At 44.0% G+C, this 24,157-nt stretch overlaps 1 protein-coding gene across 21 annotated transcripts in view; it reads left to right on the top strand.

Moving 5' to 3' along the window:
- Positions 1 to 24,157, top strand: part of MEF2C (myocyte enhancer factor 2C) — a 545,031-nt gene that overhangs the window by 507,923 nt on the left and 12,951 nt on the right. For 12 of the 21 annotated variants that reach the window (XM_085632450.1, XM_085632444.1, XM_085632448.1 and 9 more), the window contains 3 exons: positions 6,463 to 6,635; positions 8,875 to 9,004; positions 17,239 to 17,374. In XM_085632450.1, the coding sequence (XP_085488576.1) occupies positions 6,463 to 6,635; positions 8,875 to 9,004; positions 17,239 to 17,374 (439 nt within the window). Of the gene's footprint in view, positions 1 to 6,462; positions 6,636 to 8,059; positions 8,084 to 8,874; positions 9,005 to 17,238; positions 17,375 to 24,157 lie in introns of all 21 variants that reach the window. The other 9 variants (XM_085632432.1, XM_085632440.1, XM_085632449.1 and 6 more) reach the window with 1 other exon arrangement.

The following is a 24,157-nucleotide window of genomic DNA, read 5'->3' as shown; positions in this document are numbered from 1 at the left end:
AGGAGTACTTCACACACAATAGTTTTCAAACTAACACAGTTTTGAGGCAAAGATGAGAGGGAGAGAGTGTGTGTGTGTTTTTTTGTCAGTGTTGGCATGTTAAAATCCTGGGTGAAGTCCAACAGACACCGCACCTTATCCAACTGAAACCACCTGTACACAACTGTTTACTACAGAATACATTTTAAGGGAGTGTAACACCCCAAACATCGCCCTGAAGCTATGCCCCTGCAGAACCATTCACTATTTCATGACCAGACCTATAGGCTTTGGTTGAGCGTGTTTCCTTACATGCTGCTTCCCATATCAGACACCATCAGTAGCAGACAAAGAGTGTAAGATGCCCGGTCCCCTGTCACCCTGGCAGAATCCGGCCTCTTTCCACAGCCTTCCACCCCGTTGAACTATTCGAAGGACGCACGGGCCAAGCTTCAATGGGCGAATATTTCAGCAGCAAATCTGTTTTCTTCTGCTAGGCGCTGGTGTACAGAGCCATGTACGTGTTTCGCTGCTTCCTGTAGCTAAGGTAGTTGTGCATTACTTTATAATGTTCATGCCCGCAGCTCCTGGAAAGATGCTGATTCAAAATCTACCTTTATTTATTCGTATTCGGTCGGATCTAAATATTCCTCCATTGTCTGTGGCGCTTCTAAAGAACGTGCGAAGATCGCCCGGGTTAATGCATGACCCGTGCCCGCGTGACACGCAAAGATGTCACTGCCAGAGAGCCTGCCGCTTGTGATCTAGTTGAAGTAATGTGCCATCCTGCAGAGGGAGGCCATCTGGTTTTATTTTGTGTACTCTATAATCAGGAGATCCATTCATTTTTTTAATGTATACTTTCCCCCCTTTCTAGTGGGTAGCGGAATGTGACGCTGCGCGCAGAGCCCCATCCAAACCGGCCATTTTCTAGGCGGGGTGTAATTGTAAAGTATAGGACGGAGGGAGGTTTCATCTGCACATTAAAGGGCTTCTGAAGCCCTCCTGCCTCCGAACGGGGCTGGAATAATTCCTCTTCGTGAAGAGATCTGGAGGCAGGACGGCCGCCCAGAGCAGGCCACAGCACTCTGAGTACGAAGGATGCGGTTTGGAAAAAAAACCGGTTTAAGTGCAGGCTCTTGTTCGCTGCAAACCACACGTGAACTTATCATTGATTTCCAGATGATGGGTTCGTATGTCGCTGGCCGAGAATCTGCAGTTTTAGAGCCTTGAAGCTCTTTGGGGGCCAAGAAGGGTAGCAGCTCGGTGGCTGGAAGCAGAAATGGTTGTTACATGGCTCCAACACGCTGGCTGGCTGGCACGCGGTGCCAAGAACAGCAGAGAACCCAGGCCCCGCAGAAGACTGGCAAAGTGCGCGTGCGCACTCACTGTGCCTGCAGGTGCCACCTAACTCTGCTGCCGGTTGGTGCGCGTGGAGCCGTCAACGCCCTTGACACGTGTCACACTGTTTTGTTGTATTTATCTTTTCTTGTCTTTTCTGTCCCGCTCACCCGAAAAATGAGTCGGAGGCGCCGCCACTTACCCTAGGTATGATTTCTTAGAAAGTTGTCGAAGGAAGACAAAACATGTTTTTCCCTCAGACCCCAGGATGTTGCTAGCTACAGTTGTTCACGCTTTGGGCAAAAACTCTGGTATCACATAGCACCACATTTCACGAAGACGTTTCACTTCCTTTTAGCAGTAAAGAGTCAGTGTGCCCAAGCATACCTACTGTACAACAGCATTTCTCAGGCCGTCTTGGTCATGTGGTGCAACAGCAAATAGCAACTGTGTCCTGAGGAATATAGGTGTTTAGGAATATATGCATTTACATCGCATGCGTTTACAATGCATGCGATTGCAACACGGTCGTTACAACAACCGCGTTGTTACATCGCAGTACCATTACAACGAAAGTCGTTACAACGGCATACTCGAGGGGGCACGCTGGACATAGGAATAGTGTAATTTACTATTCGAACTTCAGTGTGTGCAACAGTAGGAAAGATGCTCGAATAGTAAATTATACTATTCCTTAGTTTAGAGCGCCCCCTAGAGCAAGTTGTTGTAACAACTTGCATTGTAATGGTACTGCGATGTAACATAGCAGTCGTTGTAACGACCACGTTGTAATCGCATGCGTTGTTTCGCATGCAATGTGATGGCTATTTCCCGTCCAGAGCACAGTGGCAGAACGCAAAATGAACCCCTTGGTAGTTTAGGGAGAAACCCCCATAGTTTCACTTATGCTGATTGCCATACAGATTTAGTTAGGACTAAAGTTGAGGAGAGAGACTCCCCAAAGGTTGTGCCCTCGCCGCAGCAAAAAGCCTAGAGGGGTCTTCCCTCCTATTAGTGTACTCCTGATTTCACCTGTCATTCACTGGCTGCTATGGGGTTTTGCCATCTGTGGTGCTTGTGTCAGTGCCTGACGGAAGCAGGGACAGGGCACGCTTGTTTTGGTATTGACATTTTAATGGCGTTCATTCATCCATAGGTACGGCCTTCTGGCAGTGTTTGCTTTCAGTGTGTCATCCATATAATTTCAACCTTTCCTCTGTAGGCTAGAGACTGAACGTTCACGACAGTCTGTTATAGTCCACGTTGAATTAATTCTTAGTCTGAGGTGAAAGAGCTTCAGGTTTGGTTGGCCTGAGACTTTTTCAAATCATTGGCGTGCATGTGAGGGGGACATTGATGTCAGGGAAATGAGGCTGGAGGGCTTTGCAACATGCCCTTTGCCCAGTGGCAAATTTCCTTCCACTTGGCACAAGAGAACTGTCCTTTGTAATCAATGGTATATGGCATATCTGAACAGTGTTAGTTTATGCTAGCTGCTCTGGCCACTGATTTCTATTGGGTGTGTTGATAGTGAGTACTACTGCGAGCCTCGCTATAGCCTCCCTGAGCTTTATTAGATGTGTGTGAGTTGCTCTGTCCAGTGTGTTCTGGTGGGTGTTTTCTGGTAACTGTTTTAATATTCAGCACCTTTGGGAGCCCCTTGATAGCCACCTGTGGCACATTTTGACCTGTATGGTTAGCTTTTGTCTGATGCATGGTGTTGTGTTTTTATATAGGCAGTGTCTAGTTGGGACGTGTGATGGCCTATGTATGGTGTGTTTAACATTATCACCCAGAAAGCAGTGTGCGCCCTACCACACACACAGACAAGTGTGGGTCCATGTGTCATGCATCCAGGGGCACCTTTAGCGGCTTTGCTGCCTGCGAAGTAACCAACAGCTGCTATTAGCCCAAGTAATAGTGTACTCAGTTCCGATGACCTTAGAAGGATGTGAGGCAGAGCTCGTCCTGACCTGTACACCCCACCAGATTTCAGCAACGGACTCTTAAATCCCAGAGTCTTCTTCTCAGCACAGAGGGGAACATCATTTGGGGCTACAGCTTCCAGAAATAGGGTGCGTTTGATCATTCGGGCCTTCCTGTCACCTCAGTCAATTGTTGGACCGCAGGAGTTTAGCAAGAAGCAAATGGTCTTATATATAACTTCAGCTTTTTAGCGCCTGCTTTGGCTTTTCTTCCAGATTGACAGATCTTTGTGAAACCATCAGTACATCCAGGCAGCAGCCGTTCTTACTCTCAGCTGCAGAGAACAATCAAAAAGAAGACGCGCTTAATTCTTCTTTCAGTTGTGCACGTGGCGTGCTTGTGTCGAGACGTGTCCTGACCGGAAGTGCCTCGTCGTTCGTACGGCTGTTCAAAATTCTTTTCGATCACTAGGATGGATCGTAATGGGAAACAGTTTGCATATTTCACTGAGCCTGACCTGTTTATCTCTTAAAAGTGAAACTTGTGGGTCTAGTCAACCCTGACATACTCCTCCTACAGAGTATTTTTTAGTTTCCTGTTGATGCTATACTGCAGAGGGATGCTTTTCATAGTTTTTTCATTTTCCTGCCTCGATGTTGTAGGCAGCTGGATGTAAGCCCGATTGCATAGATGAAGAGACTTCTAGTCTCACTTTTTGTGTTGATGAAGAAGAAAGTAAACAATGGTGTGATCACACCTTTTCCTTGTGTGGGGCTCAGGTGCCATTTGGAGACTATTTTCAGAATTTCAGATTAGTTGCTTTTCCTTCCTATTCTTTTCGATTACACCCATGCAGTAGTTCCCTAGTTTCCACTGTGATGGCTCAAAGAGGCAGTGGGGGGAGGTAAAGAGAGGTAGGTAGCAAGAGTAGGGCAGTGAGGCGGCAGTCCAACACAAGGCTGGTGAGGTCTCAGGAGGTGTCCACAAGAGTAGACTGAATGTTCCAAGACATTAATTGCATCATCAGTGACACTGTGATTGGAAGGCACAGAATGTATGCATGTTCAAACCGAATAATCCATGTCCGCACCTTTTGCATTGCACAGTGGAGTGGTATACGATCATTTTAAGTGAGTAGAAATTTTTTAATCACACAAGTTATCTGAAACCAAATAATTCTAGGTGCAATTCCACTTATGACTCACTGGGGTGCTTACAAATGAGGGAAAACAGCGTTTACAACGCTGTTTCCACAACGCAGTGCTATTACAACGGGGTCGTTACAACGACCGTGTTGTTAGTACGCAATACCTTTACTTCACAAGTCATTACAACGAGTTGCTGTAGGGGGCGCAAAGGTATTGGATATGAAATCCAGCACCTTCCCTGCTGTTGCGCAAACTGGAGTAGGAATAGGAAATAATATTATTCTTAAGTCCAGTGCGCCCCCTACAACAAGTCGTTGTAATGACTTGCGATGTAGAGGTATTGCGTACTAACAACGCAGTCGTTGTAATAGCATGCGATGGATTCGCATGCTTTGTAACATGCTATATTCGCAAATGAGTACTGAAGCATTTTGTTTTTATCTAAGAGCATGCAAGCATTTAAACACACCAACATAGTCAGAATGTTTTCCATAATGTAAATATACAGCTTCTATATAATGCTTTGAGCTAATAGGTGTAGGGTTGTGTGAAATTCATATAATTTGCTTTGGTGTAATTACGCAAAATTTCAGCAAAATTATACAAAATGACATTTAATTATGTGAAATGCAAATCTGTCCTTTATTGCTATATTTTGATGTTTAAGGCATCAATTTTTGGTGCAGGAATGCATTTCTAAAGCTCCAGAAACAAGTCACTCTCATTTTGTTGTTCCTATTTGTCCACTGTAAATTGTCTCTTTAAACGGCACATTTCCTGTAAATTTTTACTGCAGATGACTTGTAATTTCGCAGAGTGGCATAATGGCTTAATTTGGGGAATTTCAAGGAACAAGTGCAATTTGAAATGCTCAAAATTACATGAATTTCTCCAGTGTAATTTTTATTTTGCCCAGGCTTAGTTAGGTGATTGGACACGAAGGTCCTGATTTAGATTTTGATGGACATTAATCCACATGTCAGGATGATTGCCAGCCCAGCGGTCATCTCTGTATTTTTTTAGGAACCACCCTCACAGCAGTTCCTTTCAATGTACATAAAGTTTGGTGGACGGCCACCATTGGTTTTGATGGCCATTCAGCAAACTTTAAACTATTTTTTGTTTTTCAGAGACAAACTCTCAAAATTGGAGTGAGTATATTGAGTAAGAACAGGAATCATGAACCAGAAATTAAATGTTTAAGTCATTGTCAGAAGATCAACTTAAGCGTAAGGTGGTAATATTACTTCTTTGTCAAGAAAGTCTTGAGTTTGTTTGAAAGCGTTGATAAAAGGAGCTTTCCTGGTTGAGAAGGGCAGAGTTTCATAGTTCTGAGGCTGCTCCAGAGATGGCTGGTTTCAAAGTTTTGTGCTTCAGGGATTTTGGAACTTAATGTCGGACAGTATTTTTGCTTCCCCCAAACTTTTTGCAAGTGGTTCTGAGAGTTGTGAGGCTGTAACCTTGCACATAGAACTGCAGTGGTTTCCTTTAAGTCAGCACATACTGAATGTTTAGGAAGGGTGATGAACAAGACACTAACTATTAAGGATGCCCTGCCAAAGAAGGGGGTATAAAGCATTAAACATTTAATGGCGTGCACGTCCTCATTATTTTGCAAAGATATTTAAATGTGGAATGGACTTGTGTAAGGAGGACCCGTTTCATAATGCACATGTGAGCTCTTATGGTACACTAAATAATTCACTCCCACAAATACCAACTGTTCAAGCCCAGACCTGCTGTTATGGGTGCTAGAGCCTGCATGAAGCTGGGTCCTATGTAGAGTACATACATGGCCCAAGAGAAAGGGCAGTGGGTAGCTGTCTAAGCTGTTGAATGTTAACATATGCAATGTAAATGCCTGTACTAAAGCTGTGTTTCCTTTACCTGGAAGTCACTAGTAGCAGGGCAGGGCTTGTGGGTCGGATGTGTGGAGAGGAATCTGACAAGCAGGTTGCATGTATAGTGCTCTATAGATAACGCATGGGCATTTAATGCAACATGATTCAAGAGCATTTTTTATATTGTGTCATCCTCAATAGAAAGCCATATTCTAATTTTTCAACAGGGAACGGATATGGTAACCCCCGAAACTCGCCAGGTCTGCTGGTCTCACCTGGTAACCTAAACAAGAACATGCAAGCAAAATCTCCGCCACCAATGAACCTAGGCATGAACACCCGTAAGCCTGACCTCCGAGTTCTCATTCCACCAGGCAGCAAGAATCCCATGCCATCTGTGGTAATGCATCTGCTCATTCCCTTTCTGTTTGGAAGCAATCATTTGTTTTATTTCCAAGTGTGCATGCTTTTGTTTGCTTTGCATTTACTGCCGCCATTGCCTCATCCCGCTGTGTGGAAGGGCGCGAGGCTCGCATTGGACATTCAAGTGTGTGGAGCGCCATGTTTTCTCACTTGCCCCAATTAGATCTTTTGATGTTTTAAATGTCATAATATATACGAAAAAGCGAAAAACCACAATGGGGGCGATCGTACCCCAACAAAGGGTGGGAGTTATTTATGAAGGGCTGTGCGGGCGTTCTTGCGGTGCTTTGCGAATTTGTGCTGCGCAGACTTTTGTACTGGTCAGTAAATCATGGCCTTTGCCTCGCTTTGCGCCACAAGAGCGCTTGCGCACAACCTAGGTAAATAGCACCCTGGGTGCTTGGGGACCACGCCCGCCATGGTGCTGTTACGTAACTCAGCATGGGTTTTATGTGGCGCTGCTGTGTTGTTGTGAGGAATATTGCACTAAGTCGGTCTCATTGCTTGCTTTGTTCTTGAAAGAAAAGCATGTGATTCATCTAGTGTGTGTGACATTTGTCTCTGTGGCCTCTGGATTCTCCGCCAGCAGCTACGGTGTCCTCAGGGGTTTCTCCACAGATCCCTTTCTTGTGCAGGAGACGAGGAAGCTCGCGAAGCTTGACTTTGCAGCATGATTAATGCCCTGCAATGTCAAGCCTTTTGTTTCAGCTGGGCATCTCGGGACGTTGGCATGTTCAAGCTGCTCGAGTTCTCCAGCTCGCAGAAATGAGTCCCTGGGAGATTTACTTGCACCTTTCAGCGATCTCACCTTTCCATCCTCCACCCTAAATGGCTACAGAAAGACAGGCCTGGCACGAAAAACAGATAGGAAGGGACAGGCGCCGCCTGGCGCCAGCAGTAGAAATGAACCCATTCAGATAAAATAGGCACACGTTTGAATGCCGGGCAGGGGGCTGATTTGGCAGTTTCTAAGATGTATTTCCCTACACCCCCAATCTCCCACAGGCCTGCCCTGACAAGCTGTCTGTGCGCAATGATTTATTCCAGGGACCCTTAAAGCTATACTTTCCGAGAGCCCTCGAGCAGCCATGATTCCAGCAGCCGGCCCTCCTGGCCCGAACCAGCAGGTCCGCATATTCCCGCCTTTCTGCTAGAGATGACATAACGAGGGCTGGGGACAGTGGCCTGCACTGAGGGGGCGTCCACATTCAAGCAAACACCTCATTAGGGTGACAGGGGCAGGCACCGAAGACTGGGGGTCCTAGATGAGTCTCTTCTGCATGCCTGGGTGCTCTTGTGCCTGCATAGAGATCTGTGCACTGCGTGTTGCAAATGTGTTTTCTGGTTCTCAATCCTTCCACTCTCTAATTGTTAATTAATACTCCTTCCCTCTGCTCTCAGTCTGAGGATGTTGACCTGCTGCTGGTAAGTGCTTGAGTCGAGCCGAACAGATTGACTTGTGTTTTTTTCTGTGCGTGCTGCCGTGTGGGGTGTATAACTGCAACGGTACTGCCCAATGTTCCAATATGGTTGCTGCATGTGCTCCAAATATTCCATCACCCTCTAAAGACTCTTTCGAGTTTTTCAGTACCCAATTGAGCTCCCATTGAATTGTCTGTCAAAATCGGCTACATGCCATCTTTCTAATTTTAGCCTATAAAATCTGCAAAGCATTTCTTTATAAGGGTGCAGGAAAATGAGCAAAATATTCGGAGGGCCGGTTCAGAAATACAAGCTAACCTTTTTGCTTTGAGAAGCCTCCTAACGAAAAGACAAGAGTGCCCTCTGCTGGTCGTAGTCTATCATGCCACCCACTTTCGGCAAAGCCGGAGAACATAAAACCCATTATGGATGATTTTAATGAAAATTTAGCATTTGAATGAAGAGAGAAACAATGCAAGTACAGTATACATATTTCATCAGTTTTCCACATGGTCTGCCTTTTACCCACAATAATGCAATCTGTACTTGATACAAGTTCAGTTGCCGTGGAGATTCTGATGTAATGTGTTACTATGGAAACGGCTGGTCTCTTGAAAGATTGTAAATGATAGAGTTGGCAGAGTTCATAGGAGCCACATTTTAAATCATTAATTTCTTGAAATGTGTATCGTATTGTATCTTTTATGCATGAAAATAAATTATACTGCATCTCATGCATTTAGCAGGAATGAACTCAACTGGATGTTCTGTGTTTTCTTTCTTTACATTTGAAGAATCAGCGGATAAATAACTCCCAGTCTGCCCAGTCATTAGCGACGCCAGTGGTTTCTGTAGCGACCCCAACTCTGCCAGGGCAAGGAATGGGGGGCTACCCATCAGCGCTCTCCACGGCGTATGGGAATGGTAAGTCTACGTGTGACATTCCTCACAGCGATGTCGAGGTGCAGAGAGCAGACACGGGGAGGTGTTTGATTCTTATTTGTTTTAGATTTTAAATATGAACCTCTACGGACTTCCCCATGAGTGTTTGTACTTGTAGCTGGCGTGTGCGCACCCTAATATTTGTTTTCTGGTCACAGTTAAACATGCCTATGCTCTCCGGCCCTCTGTGCGGAGCAGCCTCTTCGCAGGAAGCACTCCTAACTTCCAGAGCGCACATCTGCCCATTACACATATTTCCCCTTCGGTGCTTTTCACAAAGTTCTTTCTGTGAAGAGTTGTGTCTTGCTCCAGATGATGGTGTCACTTATGTACACATTTACAGAAATAAGAATATGCTTACGTGTGGACCCGATTACACAAAACTTTTTTCTATAGCTAACATGTTTTTTCAGATAACAGCATTTTCTCTTGGGAATTTTCTCTGTTAACTGCATCTCAAGGGGATAATCTCTTAGAAGAAATATAGTAAAGCTCCAGTGACGGCTGGCATCTATGTGGAAGGGGTTGGCGGGCACGCGCACACAAAATTAAAAATTAAAAACTTACCTCACGCGTTGTCTGCTCTGAACCTTCTCTTCTGACTGCACTGCGGGAACCAGCAAACCTCGTTGCCCAATACTGGCACTGCTCACATGCAGCATAAGCGCAGTGCACTAGTTGACGGGAGTGGCTTCTCTCAGTGCTCTGCAGTGCACTGGAGGCCAGCACTTGCTCTCAACCTAGCTGTCTTAAGACAGCTGGGTTGAGAGGTTTAAAGTGCGACCAAAGAGACATGTGCACTTTAAACAGTAAACAGGTGTCCTCTGTTCAACACCCCTCCCTGCTGCCACACACCGGGCCCTGCCCCCTCCTGACGCTCTGTTCAGGACGGGATGATGAAAAATAAAATGTAATGAATTACCATTTTATTTTTCATCTCTGGGGCTTTGGGGGGCATTTCAGTGGTGCAGCACTCCTCCACTTAAACTGAGGAGCTGCTCTTGTAAAGGTCTACCCTTGACGTGCGTCCACTCGCTATCCGTAAAGTGGTGGCCGAAAGCATGGCTCCAGTTCACACGAGTATCTGCATTACATCACTTAAACAGGGTACTGTCCCCATAGCTGGAAGAAGGCTATTATCAGACCACTGCTGAAAGGAAACATCAAGCTACTGTTCTATCTGACTATTACCCCTGCCTGCCAAGATTCTGGAAAAAACAGTTAGTATGTATATTTCCAAACATTTAGAAGATCATTTTCTGCTGGATTCTAAATATTTAGATCACACCATAGTATAGAGTCAGCTCTATTGGCAGTAACCAGCAAGCTCAGAGAGATCCTAGATCAGGGTAGCATTGCCTCCTTGGTCTTTTTGGACCTCTCTGCGACCATTGACACCATCTTCCAGGCCTTATTCCTTCATAGACCTAGGGATAATGGATTTAATGACGTGGCTCTTCACTGGTTTAAATTGTTGCCTGAAAACTGAGTCCAGTGTGTAGTATGCCCCCCCCCACCCCCCCAAGGAGTCACCACATTTTTCCATCTGTTGCGGTGTAACGCAGGGATCAGCCCTGTGCTCTTCAATAAAAATGTTTGGCTCCTCTATCCAAAATAGTAAGATCCTATGGATTGATCCTCATGTCATATCCTACAATACCCACATTTTGAAATAAATATCCCAAAATTAAGAGGCCTCTAGGAAAAATGTCGCTGAGTACATGACTGACATGACGGACACAGTAAATTGGATGCATTAGAACTGTTCATTATTGAATGGTGAAAAGATAGAGGCTCTGCTGTTTGGCAAGCAAATACCATCTTGGTCCACATCGTAGTGGCCAAAACAGCTTGAAGTAACACCAACTCCAGTAACCTCAGCTAGAAACTTAAGAATGCTCTTAGATTATCAGCTACAATTTTCCCTTCACATCAATAAAGTTGTAGCCACCTGTTTCCCAATCGTGCGCACTTTCTGTACCATTTTTTCACTTCTTCCTACTGCTTCACAGAAAATCATAATCTAAGCATTAAGGACTTCCAGATTGGACTATGGCAATGCGATTCATCTGTGCCGACCACAATACCTTTTGCAGCGACTTCAAACCGTTCAGTCCACTAGCCTCCAGTGAATAGGAGAATATGGTTTAAGACTTTATGTTTTACCTATAGGGCCTGCTATACTTTCAGACATCGCTGCCTAAATTGTAAGATTAAAAATACAACAGTGCAAGATGTCTTTTCATAAACAACCTAAGACATGTTTTCAGAGCAGTTAAATATCCTTTCTTCTGATGGGATTGCTTTCTATAGGTCGCAATCGCCTGGACAACCCTACGGGTAGCTGTACATGCTTTAAAAGATTCATTCAATCATTCATTCATTCATTCGTAATCTTGCATAAGGCGAGGCATTCATGAGTAGTATTACTTCTAAAACTACAGCAAGGTAAATCTACTCTAACAAAAAATCAGCCCGAGTAGGCACAGGAAACTCAGAAGTACGTTACAACTAGCTGTACTCTGCAAACCCGCAACGCTCCGGATACATGAGGACGAGGGCACGGGATACGGGCTGATATCGGAGGTAAGGGGACGTTTGGTTCTGTCTAACGACATAACTATAGTGATGAAACGAACTGGAGATTTGATTTAAAACTGAATTAGTCAAGATGTTGGATTTCAATTTATTAGAAAACATTTGTTTAGCCCTACTGCGGGTTATTATTCCATTGACATTTTAAGTGTATATGCCTTCTGAGGCTAATGATACTTTGGAGAAATACCGTTGTACGTACATTCTATTGTTTCAGAATTGTGCCGCACATGAGCCCTGTGTTTACAGGAGTATAGAATTTTCCCCACTCCTCGCCTTGACATCAGACCCCCATGTGGGACGGAAGTATAACCACATTTCAAGTAGGTTCTCCCGTTTAGACTCATAACGATAGTATGGATATTTATTGTTAGAAGACTATTATGAGATTGTGATAATTTCTCCTCTTCTGCACTTAACAGAAATACTTTCAGTAAGAAGATAGGTAAATATTAGGCTATGTTGCCTATCTTATGATGGGAATCTGCACCGGTTGGCATGCGATTTTAAGGTTTATTTTCGCACCTCTAATATTGATCAGTGGTGCCATTTCACTTGACGTTCAAAACGCGTAGGCACCGCACGTTAAGTTCACGGTTACGTTTTCTTCTCTCTCCATTTTTTCGGTTCCTATATTACAAAAGTTTTTAATTTTTACTTTTAATTTACATAGACTTGTAAAATAATTTTCGGCATCAAACACCAAATTTCTACAGTTTCTCTGTCTTGCAAAGAGTATCTTTTGGTTATTGTTGATGTTCCCTTATCAGTCTATGTCACTAGGTGATATATAATTTTCATTTACACAGCCTTGAGAAAGTCGTGGGACTACATTCCCATTGCGACGAAACACGTGTTGGCTGTGATTTGATGTTTCGCTTGAACAATCCGAAACAATAAAGAAGACAAGAAGAAGGCTTCTCATATATGATTCGTGTTCTGGTCTTATTGTATTGACGTTTCCTTACAGTATATACATTGAAAATGTATACCATATACGTGTGCTGAGGATTTAGAAAGTAATAAAACAGTATTACTCACAGATAAAGCGTTGTAAATTCTTTCATCTGTAATGCCACAACTACTCACAGATAAAGCTTGGTAAGTCGTTTGCACTCTAATGTATCAGTCTATGACAATGGACCAGAAGAAATACGCTTTTTATACAGGTGAGTGCTACAAGATGCACTGTGTCTGATTCACAAATAATTCTCTTTGAAGAGGTCTGACATTCCCATGACTTACTCCTGAATTATCCCGAATTTCCAATAGGAGATCAGACCCATTCATGAAAGATAGCTTTGTGAATCAATGTACTGTCTTTCTGTCATGACAGGATGTAAGCCAGTGAGACTGCAATGTGTTATTTGACACTGATATTGGCATATGCCTAAGTGTATAGTCCAAGTTTTATTCATGCAGTGTATTCAATAAAGAGAGATATGGTCTTGACATGTACGCCCTGTAACATATGACCACTCCATCCCTGGATTCCATCAGTCAATCAGTCAGTCGGTTTATTAAGTGCAGTTAATCACCCGCAAGGGTATCCAGGCGCTGACGGCTTTACTTCTTAGGGTGAGTTCAGGTGAACAGCCAGGTCTTGAGTCTTTTCCAGAATTCTAGAACAGAGGATGATGTCTACAGGTGAAGAGGAAGGTTGTTCCAGGCTTTAGCAGTGAGGTAGGAGAAGGAGTATCCTCCGCTGTTGCTTTGGCGTACGCTGGGGAGGTGTGCGAGGGTGAGGGAGGCAGAACGCATCACACATAACAACTAACACTTTGTGTGCAACAGCTATTACTGCACTGGGAATAGTGCATCTGTGTTCCCACACCTGAAATAAATATGCTAACGCATATCAGTTATATTTAGATGCAAATGCAAAAACAACAGTTGATGGACAGAATGCAGAACAATGTCATACAGTCACCCCAGTACAGAGATCTGGGCCTAAATCCATCGTTTTTTTGCTCACCATGCCGTTCAAGTTTGAACCCAGCCATATGCAAATCAGTCTTGACCCTGTGCCTTATGGGGACAGTCCAGATGGAGCTGCTAAGCCTGGTCCTCCCTGGACTGGAAACAAGCATCCTAGGACCGGTTTTGGGGTTTCACCCCTCTTCAGCCAGGATAGCTTGATTCCAGTGGCATGGAAAGCACGGGACCCACGTCTGGGCATACCCTTCCCACTTGGTGTGACAAATGCAAAAACAACAGTTGATGGACAGAATGCAGAACAATGTCATACATTCACCCCAGTACAGAGATCTGGGCCTAAATCCATCGTTTTTTTGCTCACCATGCCGTTCCAGTTTGAACCCAGCCATATGCAAATCAGTCTTGACCCTGTGCCTCATGGGAACAGTCCAGCCCGAACTGCCAAGCCAGGTCCTCCCTGGACTGGAAACAAGCATCCTAGGACCGGTTTCGGGGATTCACCCCTCTTTAGCCAGGATAGCTTGATTTCAGTGGCGTGGAGAGCACGGGACCCACGTCTGGGCATACCCTTCCCACTTGGGGTGACAAATGCAAAAACAACAGTTGATGGACAGAATGCAGAACAATGTCATACATTCACCCCAGTACAGAGATCTGGGCCTAAATCCATCGTTTTTTTGCTCACCTTGCCGTTCCAGTTCGAACCCAGCCATATGCAAATCAGTCTTGACCAGAGGCGCAACTAGAGTCATATTTCGGGGGAGGCTAAGAAAAAATGTCGGGTGGGGCTGATTCTTCAAGCAAAAGGCAGAGTGGAGCTGCAGGGGCTCTAAGCAGGGGTGAAAACCATCACCCCTGCTTAAAGCCCCTGCAGCTCCACTCATTAACAAGCAAAACGTCTTTGAAAGACCTGTGAAGTACTCGGGTGCGGCTGTGTGCGCGCCCGGGAAGCTGTCTCATCCCGGGCTGCCACACACAACGGGGGGGGGGGGGGGCTGAAGCCCTCTGAGCTCAATGGGCGTTGCGCGCCTGATCTTGACCCTGTGCCTCATGGGAACAGTCCAGCCCGAACTATCAAGCCAGGTCCTGCCTGGACTGGAAATAAGCATCCAAGGACCGGTTTCGGCGTTTCACCCCTCTTCAGCCAGGATAGCTTGATTCCAGTGGCATGAAGAGCACGGGACCCACGTCTGGGCATACCCTTCTCACTTGGGGTGACAAATGCCAAAACAACAGTTGATGGACAGAATGCAGAACAATGTCACACATTCACCACAGTACAGAGATCTGGGCCTAAATCCATCGTTTTTTTGCTCACCATGCCATTCCAGTTTGAACCCAGCCATATGCAAATCAGTCTTGACCCTGTGCCTCATGGGATTGATTCCAGTGGCTATCCTGGCTGAAGAGGGGTGAAATCCCGAAACCGGTCCTAGGATGCTTGTTTCCGGTCCAGATAGGACCTGGCTTGGCAGTTCGGGCTGGACTGTTCCCATGAGGCACAGGGTCAAGACTGATTTGCATATGGCCAGGTCTAAACTGGGGTGGCATGGTGAGCAAAATAATGATGGATTTAACCCAGATCTCTTGACTGGGGGTGAATGTTTTGATTTGTTCTGCATTCCGTCCATCAGTAGTTCTTTTTGCATATTTAGATGCAAGACAATTGTGATAGAAATAGGGATTTACTGTATAGTTAGTATCCACACCCAGGTCTTTTGGATTTTGTTCCCCATTGTTGTCTGGTTTCCAGCCAGGAAGTACCTTCATATGAACGCTGGTGAAATGTCCATATTTTGTAATTCAGTGTGATTTGGCTGGCAACTCAGATACTGGTAGGCACAGGAGTGGTTGGGCAGTAGGAAAGAGAGTCCAGGAGTTTTGTACTCTCCAAGAACACACACGGTTCACATCAAATCATATTTCCTAAAGACTACCCATTAGATGAGGTTCCTTTGTAGCGGATTCTACACATGTATATTTTTTAATTGTGTGCTCATGAGTTTGTTTTTCTCTCCTCATGGAAAGATCTATCCGGGCACGTTTGTCCACACTCTCACTTCAGTTTCTATTTCCTATTAAACCAAGATAAACCTGTAGTGTTTTGTTGCACAAACCGGAAACAAATGCAAGTGATGATGGATTCCAGTATTGATCTATGTACAAACAACTACCACGCGTAAATCATGCAACATATGACATTTCATGGAAATTATACTTACTACGCATTAATAACTCTGGATTTACCTTTTGGTCATTGTGTCCGCCTGCTTTTGTTTTGTGCTCATATTCCATGAAAACCCCTTTTGTCCCTACTTTACAGGATGTTATTTGCCCTGGGTTTGAGTGGCATCCTTGTGGTGTTTACTCTGTTCATTGGTGTTCCTTGAGGTGAAGCCTCAGGGCTGTTTGCCCACTTTGCACAGATTATCAAAGGTTTCACGCTACTTGTCAAGGTATTGCTACAACATCCTTTTGCGGCTGAAAGTTGGTCATTATTGCCAATTGTTCCATTTACATCATATTTCCCCTCTTTGCATCATGCAGCTATCCAAGCTAAGCCCCAGATTTATCAAGCCTTTGCATTGTTGTGACTCAAGTTCAACACAAAGGCTTGAGCAATATTTAAAAAGCCACACCTGGGGTGATTTGTGCTACTTTGCATGGCTTTGTAAAGAAATGTAATGTAACGCAGCTGCTTGTGCTGCGCATTTTTACATTTCAAGCTGGGAGTGGTTCCATGGGCATTCTCATGCATTCACCCATGGATTTTGGCACATTCCCAGATTTCATAAAGCTAGAAAACCTGGGAATGCGTCATAATGCTGCTCCTTCCCTAGTAAGGTGTAATGAGGAGAAATATCGTTATTTCTCCTTGATATTTTCTCTTTCTAAGTGCGCTGCATTCTGTAGCACATGTAGAAAGAGGAAAATGCTCTAAAGATAGTTTTTGGGGTGGAAGATGTCCCTTCCTGCTCAAAAACAATCTCGCCTGTAATGCAGGCACCCTTGGTGCATGAGTGTCTGCTTTGATGTTTATGCTCCATGTCATGTAAATATGGAGAATTTCTGCTCTCTCCCTTTCAGGCATTGCAGCACATCAACTTGGCTTGCTGCTCTGCGTGAGATATTAGTAACTATACCCTTAGATTTTTATAAGCCTGGGCCCAAGTGACAAAGCATAGTTTCTGAATTTTGTTCTTGGGTCAGACAATGACCTTGGTACCTCTTATGTAGGCATCGGTGATCACTTTGTGCCATCACCTCGAACTCCTTTGCCACCTATTGTCACCTTTAGCTACTAATACCACACCATGTTCCTATGAACACCATTGCAAATAAACACCAGATCCCCGCAATCTACCTTTAAAGACATGCAAAGCAAAATGGCAAGGCTGGCCTTTGTGATTGTATTCAGCTAGTGTTATCCATCGTCCTTTACTGTGGGGTTCTCCCCCTCTGCTTAACTCTGTTTTGCCTTGAGAAGTTAGCTTGCGTCCACTAAGAGGAGCAGTGAGTCTGGTCCAGAGAGGGAATTGTTTGGAAAGTTTTAGATGTAAAGTGTTACACTTGATAAATATAATTTATAGAATGATTGTCAGTCTACCTCGCTTGATGTCTTGATTGTATAGAATGCACTTATATTCAAAGTTTCCTTGCTTTGTTTCTCTCTTTGCTTCCAGAATACTCGCTGAGCAGTGCAGACCTAACATCTCTGTCTGGGTTTAATACAGCAAGCGCCCTCCATCTTGGTTCTGTGACTGGCTGGCAACAGCACCACCTCCACAACATGGCACCGTCTGCACTCAGTCAACTCGGGTAAGTATATTGTCTCACTTTACAAGGGACACTCGTGTTACATAGTGTTCACAAGAGTCACCTACAACAGAAACAGCCCCACCCTCCATTCTTTCTCCCGTCCAAACCTTTGCTGTAATCATCAAAGCACAGTCACAGCTCTGCATCAAGGCCACTGTTCATGTCATATACTTTTTAAGCATCTGGTGTCAGCCAGCTTAAACATATTGGGGCTTATTTACAAGCCCCTTGTGCCGCCGGTGCGTCACTTTTTTTGATGCAGTTGGGTGTGCCATATTTACAGGGCCACGTAAATCCACCATGCATGCCTTTTTATAATCTTGGAAACATGGTCCCTTTTCACGGAGCACTTTTCCTGAAAGGAGCGTTTCATGGGTTTTGCTGTGGGTGTTCCCACGCAACACCCATGGATTCTGCTACATTCCCAGATTTACAACATTTCGTAAACCTGGGAATTTGTCAGAATCCTAGGAGGTGCAACAAAGAGAAATACTTTTATTTCTCCTTGTTTTTTCCTCTTTCTAGGATGCAGCATGCATAGAAAGAGGAAAATACCTTTTGTGATTGTTTTTTTGCTGGAAGGTGTCCCTTCCTGCACAAAAACAATCATCCCCACAATGCAGACACCCTTGCACCACGGTGCAAGGGTGCTTGGGTTGGCGCAAGGCAGTCAATTGTGCGCAGCTTAGGGGCGAGCTCAAGGATACCTCATATTGTTGTAAATATGATGCATTCCTTTCCTTTGAAAGTAATGCAACGCAGGACAGCCAAATAGGTTGCAGCACTTCGCTGCATTACTTTCTTATAAATAAGGGCCATTGTTTGCTTGTATGCATTCTTCCGTGCTCTTTTGTTGTCGAATTATCAATCCCCTAAGGATTCAGCAGCAGAAGCAAAGTAAAACCTAAGAAATTATTTCTTCTAAAAGAGATCTGCCTATTTTGCCACTCTTAGTTTGCCCTTTCTACGCGAAGCGAGTGATATATTTATATTCATCTGATGGTCAGCTCGCCACACGCAAGCCTTTAGGAACATATCATTTATTTTACAGGAGCTATACACCAGTCGCACCCGGTGCAGATAAGAGTAGTGGGGCGAGGTAGAGGGCAAGTCAACAGGCGATGGAATAGGGAAAATAAAAAAAAAATATATATATATATAACCACTTACCTTGTGCTCGCCACATCGCTGAGTCGGAGGTAAGTGTTTTTCTCTTTTTAAAATTTTTTATTTTCCATATTCCTTCGTCTGTCGACTTGACCTGCCCCACTGCCACACTGCTTTTACCTGCACTGACCGGGACTGCTAAACACATAGAATGAAAGATCCTCTTTTTAAAAAAACCGGCAGAAAAACAAGGTAGGGAAATGGAGTGTCCAAAAGCGAATATCCGCATAGGGTGGGCCCTTTAAAACTGGCCTCCTTGCTGTTTATTATAAAGAGATTCCCTGGAGCAGAAGGAGACCCACTTTACTCAGTCCTTACTCTCATCCCCTCACCAGCTTTTTTAAACCTGATCGAATTTTCTTAATTCTAAATTACCATACAACGGTTTGTGTACTCTTCACTCTTAAGGCAGTCACAACATTTAAGAGGGGCTCCCACTATAAAAACACAATGGAAGTGCAACTTGTGAGTGTTGTAAAGAGTCGATAAAGATAGAATTAAAAGTGATTTCAATTGAATAAAGATGTAGAAAATCCCCAAACCCCCTCTTTTATTTGAGATTTAATGCACTTGAAATGCAGCCCACAAAACAGACATTTTGAATCTTTATTTTACAGTATCGACAGGAAACAAGTTCACTTTTCAGGCTTCATCCATCAATACGTCCGGTCAAAGTGTGTCAGCAATTTGTGTGTCTTTTTCTGATCCTTGACCAGGGGGCGTGGTCCAGTGCTAACAAAACCGTGACCATTCCATCCAGGCTCTATCTGTGTTTTTTGCACAGTAACAACAGCTATAGAAAACTAAACACTAAAAGTAGTCCATAATGTGGGATTCCTGTAGGAGAAATGCAAAGAGATAGGGATAATAACAATGCCTACCCACTTATTCAAACTTATTTAAACACATGTTCACTCCACAGTCACATTACAAATCATAGCAAAGTCCTGCAGTGGGACGTTGACGCGCAACCCTATGTCATATCCATAGCACCACCATCACAGTCATGTCATATGTCCCTACACCGTCCAATGCTGCAGTACAGGACTGTACTGGCATGCATGAGTTGTGCTGGCTCTGATGTAGTAATGGGGTGCACAGGGTACAAGAGGATGGCACATAATTAAGCTCCCTATATATGGTGTCACACAAATCTGTAGAGAAAGTGTGATAACCCCTTGGAAATCCAATATCAAACACTCTCTGACTCAAACACACTAGATCTACAGAATACATAAATAAATATACCAACCCCACAGATTAATATACCACAAAAATCGAGATGTAGTATCAAGGGATTAATTGATTTATCAAAAAAGACACATATCACAATACACTTTTGGTGTTCACAAACATAAAAAGGTATAAAATTCATATATCGCATACAATAGACAATAAAAACAATATGTGCAAATATTTAAAAAAAAACACAGAATATATACAATGACAAATCAGAAGACGGCAAATCCTAACGGGGCACCCTTTTTGCATAGTTCTAAGAAAGCTGTTGGATTGACTGATCCAACAATCTACATAAAATCCTGGTGAATATTAAGATTTATTTATTCCAATGATTTCTCGTGATTGGATTCAGAGGTGCTCAGCGTCGACGCGTTTCGGTGGCAAGTCACTTTATTTAGAAACCACCTTTCTCAGGAAACAAAGATAAGGGATTTGTTTCTCCCTCCTTGAAGTACTAACAGGGTGTATAATCCCTCTTGGTGATGTGTATCCGAAATTTGGAAATAATTATCAGTGGCTTGTAGCTTTATTCAGTCTGGCCACAGTCTCACTAAGACTCGGGAGAATATTGTTTCATTGTTCTCCCCAGTGCCACTTTTGAGTGGTGCGGACGTTGTGTCTTAGTTAAAACCAGGGAAAGTATCTCTCCTGTTTAACTACTGTTGTACCACTGCCGCTGTCTGGAGGGAGGAGTAATTATTCGTCGTATGAATCCTTTTCCTACTGTGTGACAGTAGCTATTGGTTCCTATTAGCAGTCACACACCCGAAAATTAGGTATCAGGTTTGTTTGATAATTAGTTTCTCTATCACAGTGCATCCGCGTCCATTATATTGAAGGTAAAGTTCAGACAAATCTGTGACTACTTTATTTGCTTTGTCGCTGAAAGCAAGCAGGTCACAACTGAAAGAGAGGATTAGGGCTTTCCACAGTAATCAAAACACAGTGGAGCGGATTCTGCATTTTGAAGGTTTTTTTTAAAGTACATTCTTAACGTAAACATAGGTTTTAGATGATGCTAAATGGGCTCTCAGAAATCCCTTCAAGGGTCCAAATATTTTTACCAGCACGTGAGAATCAATTTCACTGCACACCATCTCACAATTCCTAATAAATGTCATTATAATGGCATCTTCTCACATATGCTCATTAAACAAATATGTAATGTCAGTGCACTATCTCACATGTTCTGCAAATAATATTGCCACACACCCCTGGATTATCTCCACACATCCCTGTAGACCCTCACTTGCCTAGATGTAGCAGCATGACTTGCACCAGTCTTAACTCGCATGCCTACATATAGTACTGCTCCGCACCTTGACGCACCAGCATCAGATTTCATGATCCAGGCAACATCAGTCTTATGATATGTTCTCATACTAACTCACATATCTGCAGAGATTATCAGCACCACGGCATGATCCTGACCATGTTCAATGGTCCAGATGGTCTTTCAAGAAAATCAGCTGTACCACATAAGCTCATCTTATCCAGACAGAATCAGGACCATGACATGTGTCTGTTCCAACTCAAGTGTCCTCAACTACGATCCGTTTTATCTCATATCCCTGCTCCAAAATACGCACATCCAGACATTATCAGCATTATGATATATCCCTGCTCCAACTTCCACATCCCCAGACATTATCAGCATTATGATATAACTCTGCTCTGACTTGCATACACTGAGGCATTATCAGAGCAAAGAAATATCCTGTCTTCAACTTACAAACCTTACACATTATCAACATTATGATATATCTCTTCTCCAACTTACATGTCCCCAAACATTATCAGCATTATGATATATCCCTGCTCCAACTTTGACATCCCCAGACATTATCAGCATTGTGATATAACTCTGCTCTGACTTGCATACACTGAGGCATTATCAGAGCAATGAAATATCCCGGCTTCAACTTACAAACCTTACACATTATCAACATTATGATATATCTCTTCTCCAACTTACATGTCCCCAAACATTATCAGCATTATGATATGTCTCTGCTCCAACTTACACACCCCCAGACATTATCAGCATTATCATATATTTCTGCTCCAACTTACATGTCCCCAGACATTATCAGCATTATGATATATCCCTACTCCAGCTTACACCCCCAACATTATCAGTATTATGATATATCTGTGCTCCAACTTACACACCCCCAGACATTATCAGCATCATCATATATTTCAGCTCCAACTTACATGTCCCCAGACATTATCAGCATTATGATATATCACTACTCCAGCTTACACCCCCAACATTATCAGCATTATCATATATTCCTTCTCTAACTTACACATCCCTAGACATTATCAGCATTATGATATATCCCTTCTCTAACTTACACAACCCCAGACATTTTGATTATTATTATGATATAGCCCTGCTCCAGCTTACACATAAAGGGAGGGTGTGAGCACACTACCTCACAGCCCAGCAGTCAGTTCGCCCCAATGCATCCGCGTAAATGCAGTGCATGGCAACACTTTTTTCAGTGACAGTCTTTACTTGTTTACTCTTGTTGCTGCTTGCTGTGTATCTCAAGACACTTGTTTCAGGATAGTTGCCCTTCTTCAGTAGAGACACGTCATTTTGGGGGTGCTGGAAGTCTTCTCAGGTCTCTGTATGGGCGCAGGTGCATCAGCCAGGGCTCTTCAGCTCTTTAGCTCAAGGGAGCCTTTAGAAATAAAAAGAGGGTGGGAGTGCACTGCCTCTAATCCCAGCATTCAGTTCGCCCCAATGAATTATGGTAAATGCAGTGCATGATAACCCTTCAGTGACAGTCTTTTGTTTTTCACCGTTGTTGCTGCAGCCAGTGCTGTGTATCTCTAGACACGTGTTTCAGGCTATGGATCAGAAGTCTTCAAAGCAGCGGTTCTGAAAGGGGCCAGTAATTGAGGAGAACGGCTATGCCATGTGTGAATGACAGTTATCAGCCGTCACATCTGGTGCATGAATGTCTGTTCACAGTGCTTCTGGGAGTCTGCTGGCACCACTGCAGCAGGAGCGCGGTTCGTCTTGGAGCCGCGAGCCTGCATGTGGTCCCGTGGCAGCATATGGCGCTGCTATTGAACATTACTGCTGTCCTCCATGTATCATATGTGTCAGGGCGTGATCCGTAATCAATCAGATGCGTACGTGACCAGCACCTTCTCTCTATCGATATAGATGCCAAGAGAGGTATCCAGGCTTGCCCTTTGGTGCCACTGCCCAGCAAGCTCTTGCCTCAGGGGTCACAGTTAACACAGGGAGAGATGCAGATGGGCCCTAAGAATCCTGTTTCCCTTCTGTAGCTTCAGTTCTTTGTCCTCCCCTTTGCACAATAGCAGAAAATGGAAATGTGGTGACTGGCTAAGCAGGCGACAAGGAATCATCCCTGTGATTTCTTCAGGGGTGAAAGGGTGCTTGATTCAGGCCTGATACCCATGAAAGGTTGTGAATGCGCACACATGGTCATCATCAATGACCTGCTGATGTAAGATCCGGCTCTCTCTCGCGATGTCTCCACAAAGAAGCATTCCATCCGTCTTGCAGTGCATTAGGCGGCATTTCGAAGTTCACGCGTTGCTCCGTGCCGGCCAGCAATTGATCGAAACTCGCTAATTTGCCACAGTGCAAAATTGGCAGCTGCGCCCACTCCACTGCGGAAATCACATTTAATAAGGGCAGCCAGGCCTGGACTTAATGTAAGGGGCTAGACGCCTTGCACACTGGCATGCATTCGGAAGCTTCAATCAAAGTTCTTTTCACACTGCATACATTTCTAACAGTCATCAGGCAAAGCAGCTTCGGCCTGGAGCCGAGCAAACCGCTTCAAATTGTCTACGTGTTGTTGTGACAGGGAGTCGTGTCATTCCTCCGGGCTTTTCCATGCTACCAATTTCATAAACTGCGGTGATCAAATTATGGACGTGGAATGGATTATCTGTGTACCGCTGACTCCTAGTGGCCGTGGGAGACATTTCTGGAGTAAAATATCAAAGCGTGCTTTCTGAAATTGGTGCAGTCATTTAGAAAAAGTGTGGGCACACTCGCGTTTGAGACCCAGCACACCCAAAAAACATTTAAAACATACAATGATTAAATAAACCACAAACACGTAAAAGAACTAAATATCATAACATCATAAGTGTAATCTGAAGCGTTTAGTCACAGAAACACCATTATTGATACAGCATCCTTTAGGAAAAAGAATGAACCAATATGTTTTGATTTCACTGAGTATCGTCGCACCAGCCTCCTTGTAAAACTCACCTTAGAATGTTAACCGTGATAGTCTGAGTGGCTTCCCCTTTGAAGTCTCATTACGAATTCATATATCAAGAAATCCCCGACAGGTGAGCCGGGGTCTCCGAAGC

Source organism: Triturus cristatus, chromosome 2_1 (genome assembly GCF_964204655.1).
Source record: "Triturus cristatus chromosome 2_1, aTriCri1.1, whole genome shotgun sequence".
Lineage (NCBI taxonomy): Eukaryota > Metazoa > Chordata > Amphibia > Caudata > Salamandridae > Triturus > Triturus cristatus.
This window is presented reverse-complemented; position numbering and strand designations above follow the sequence as displayed.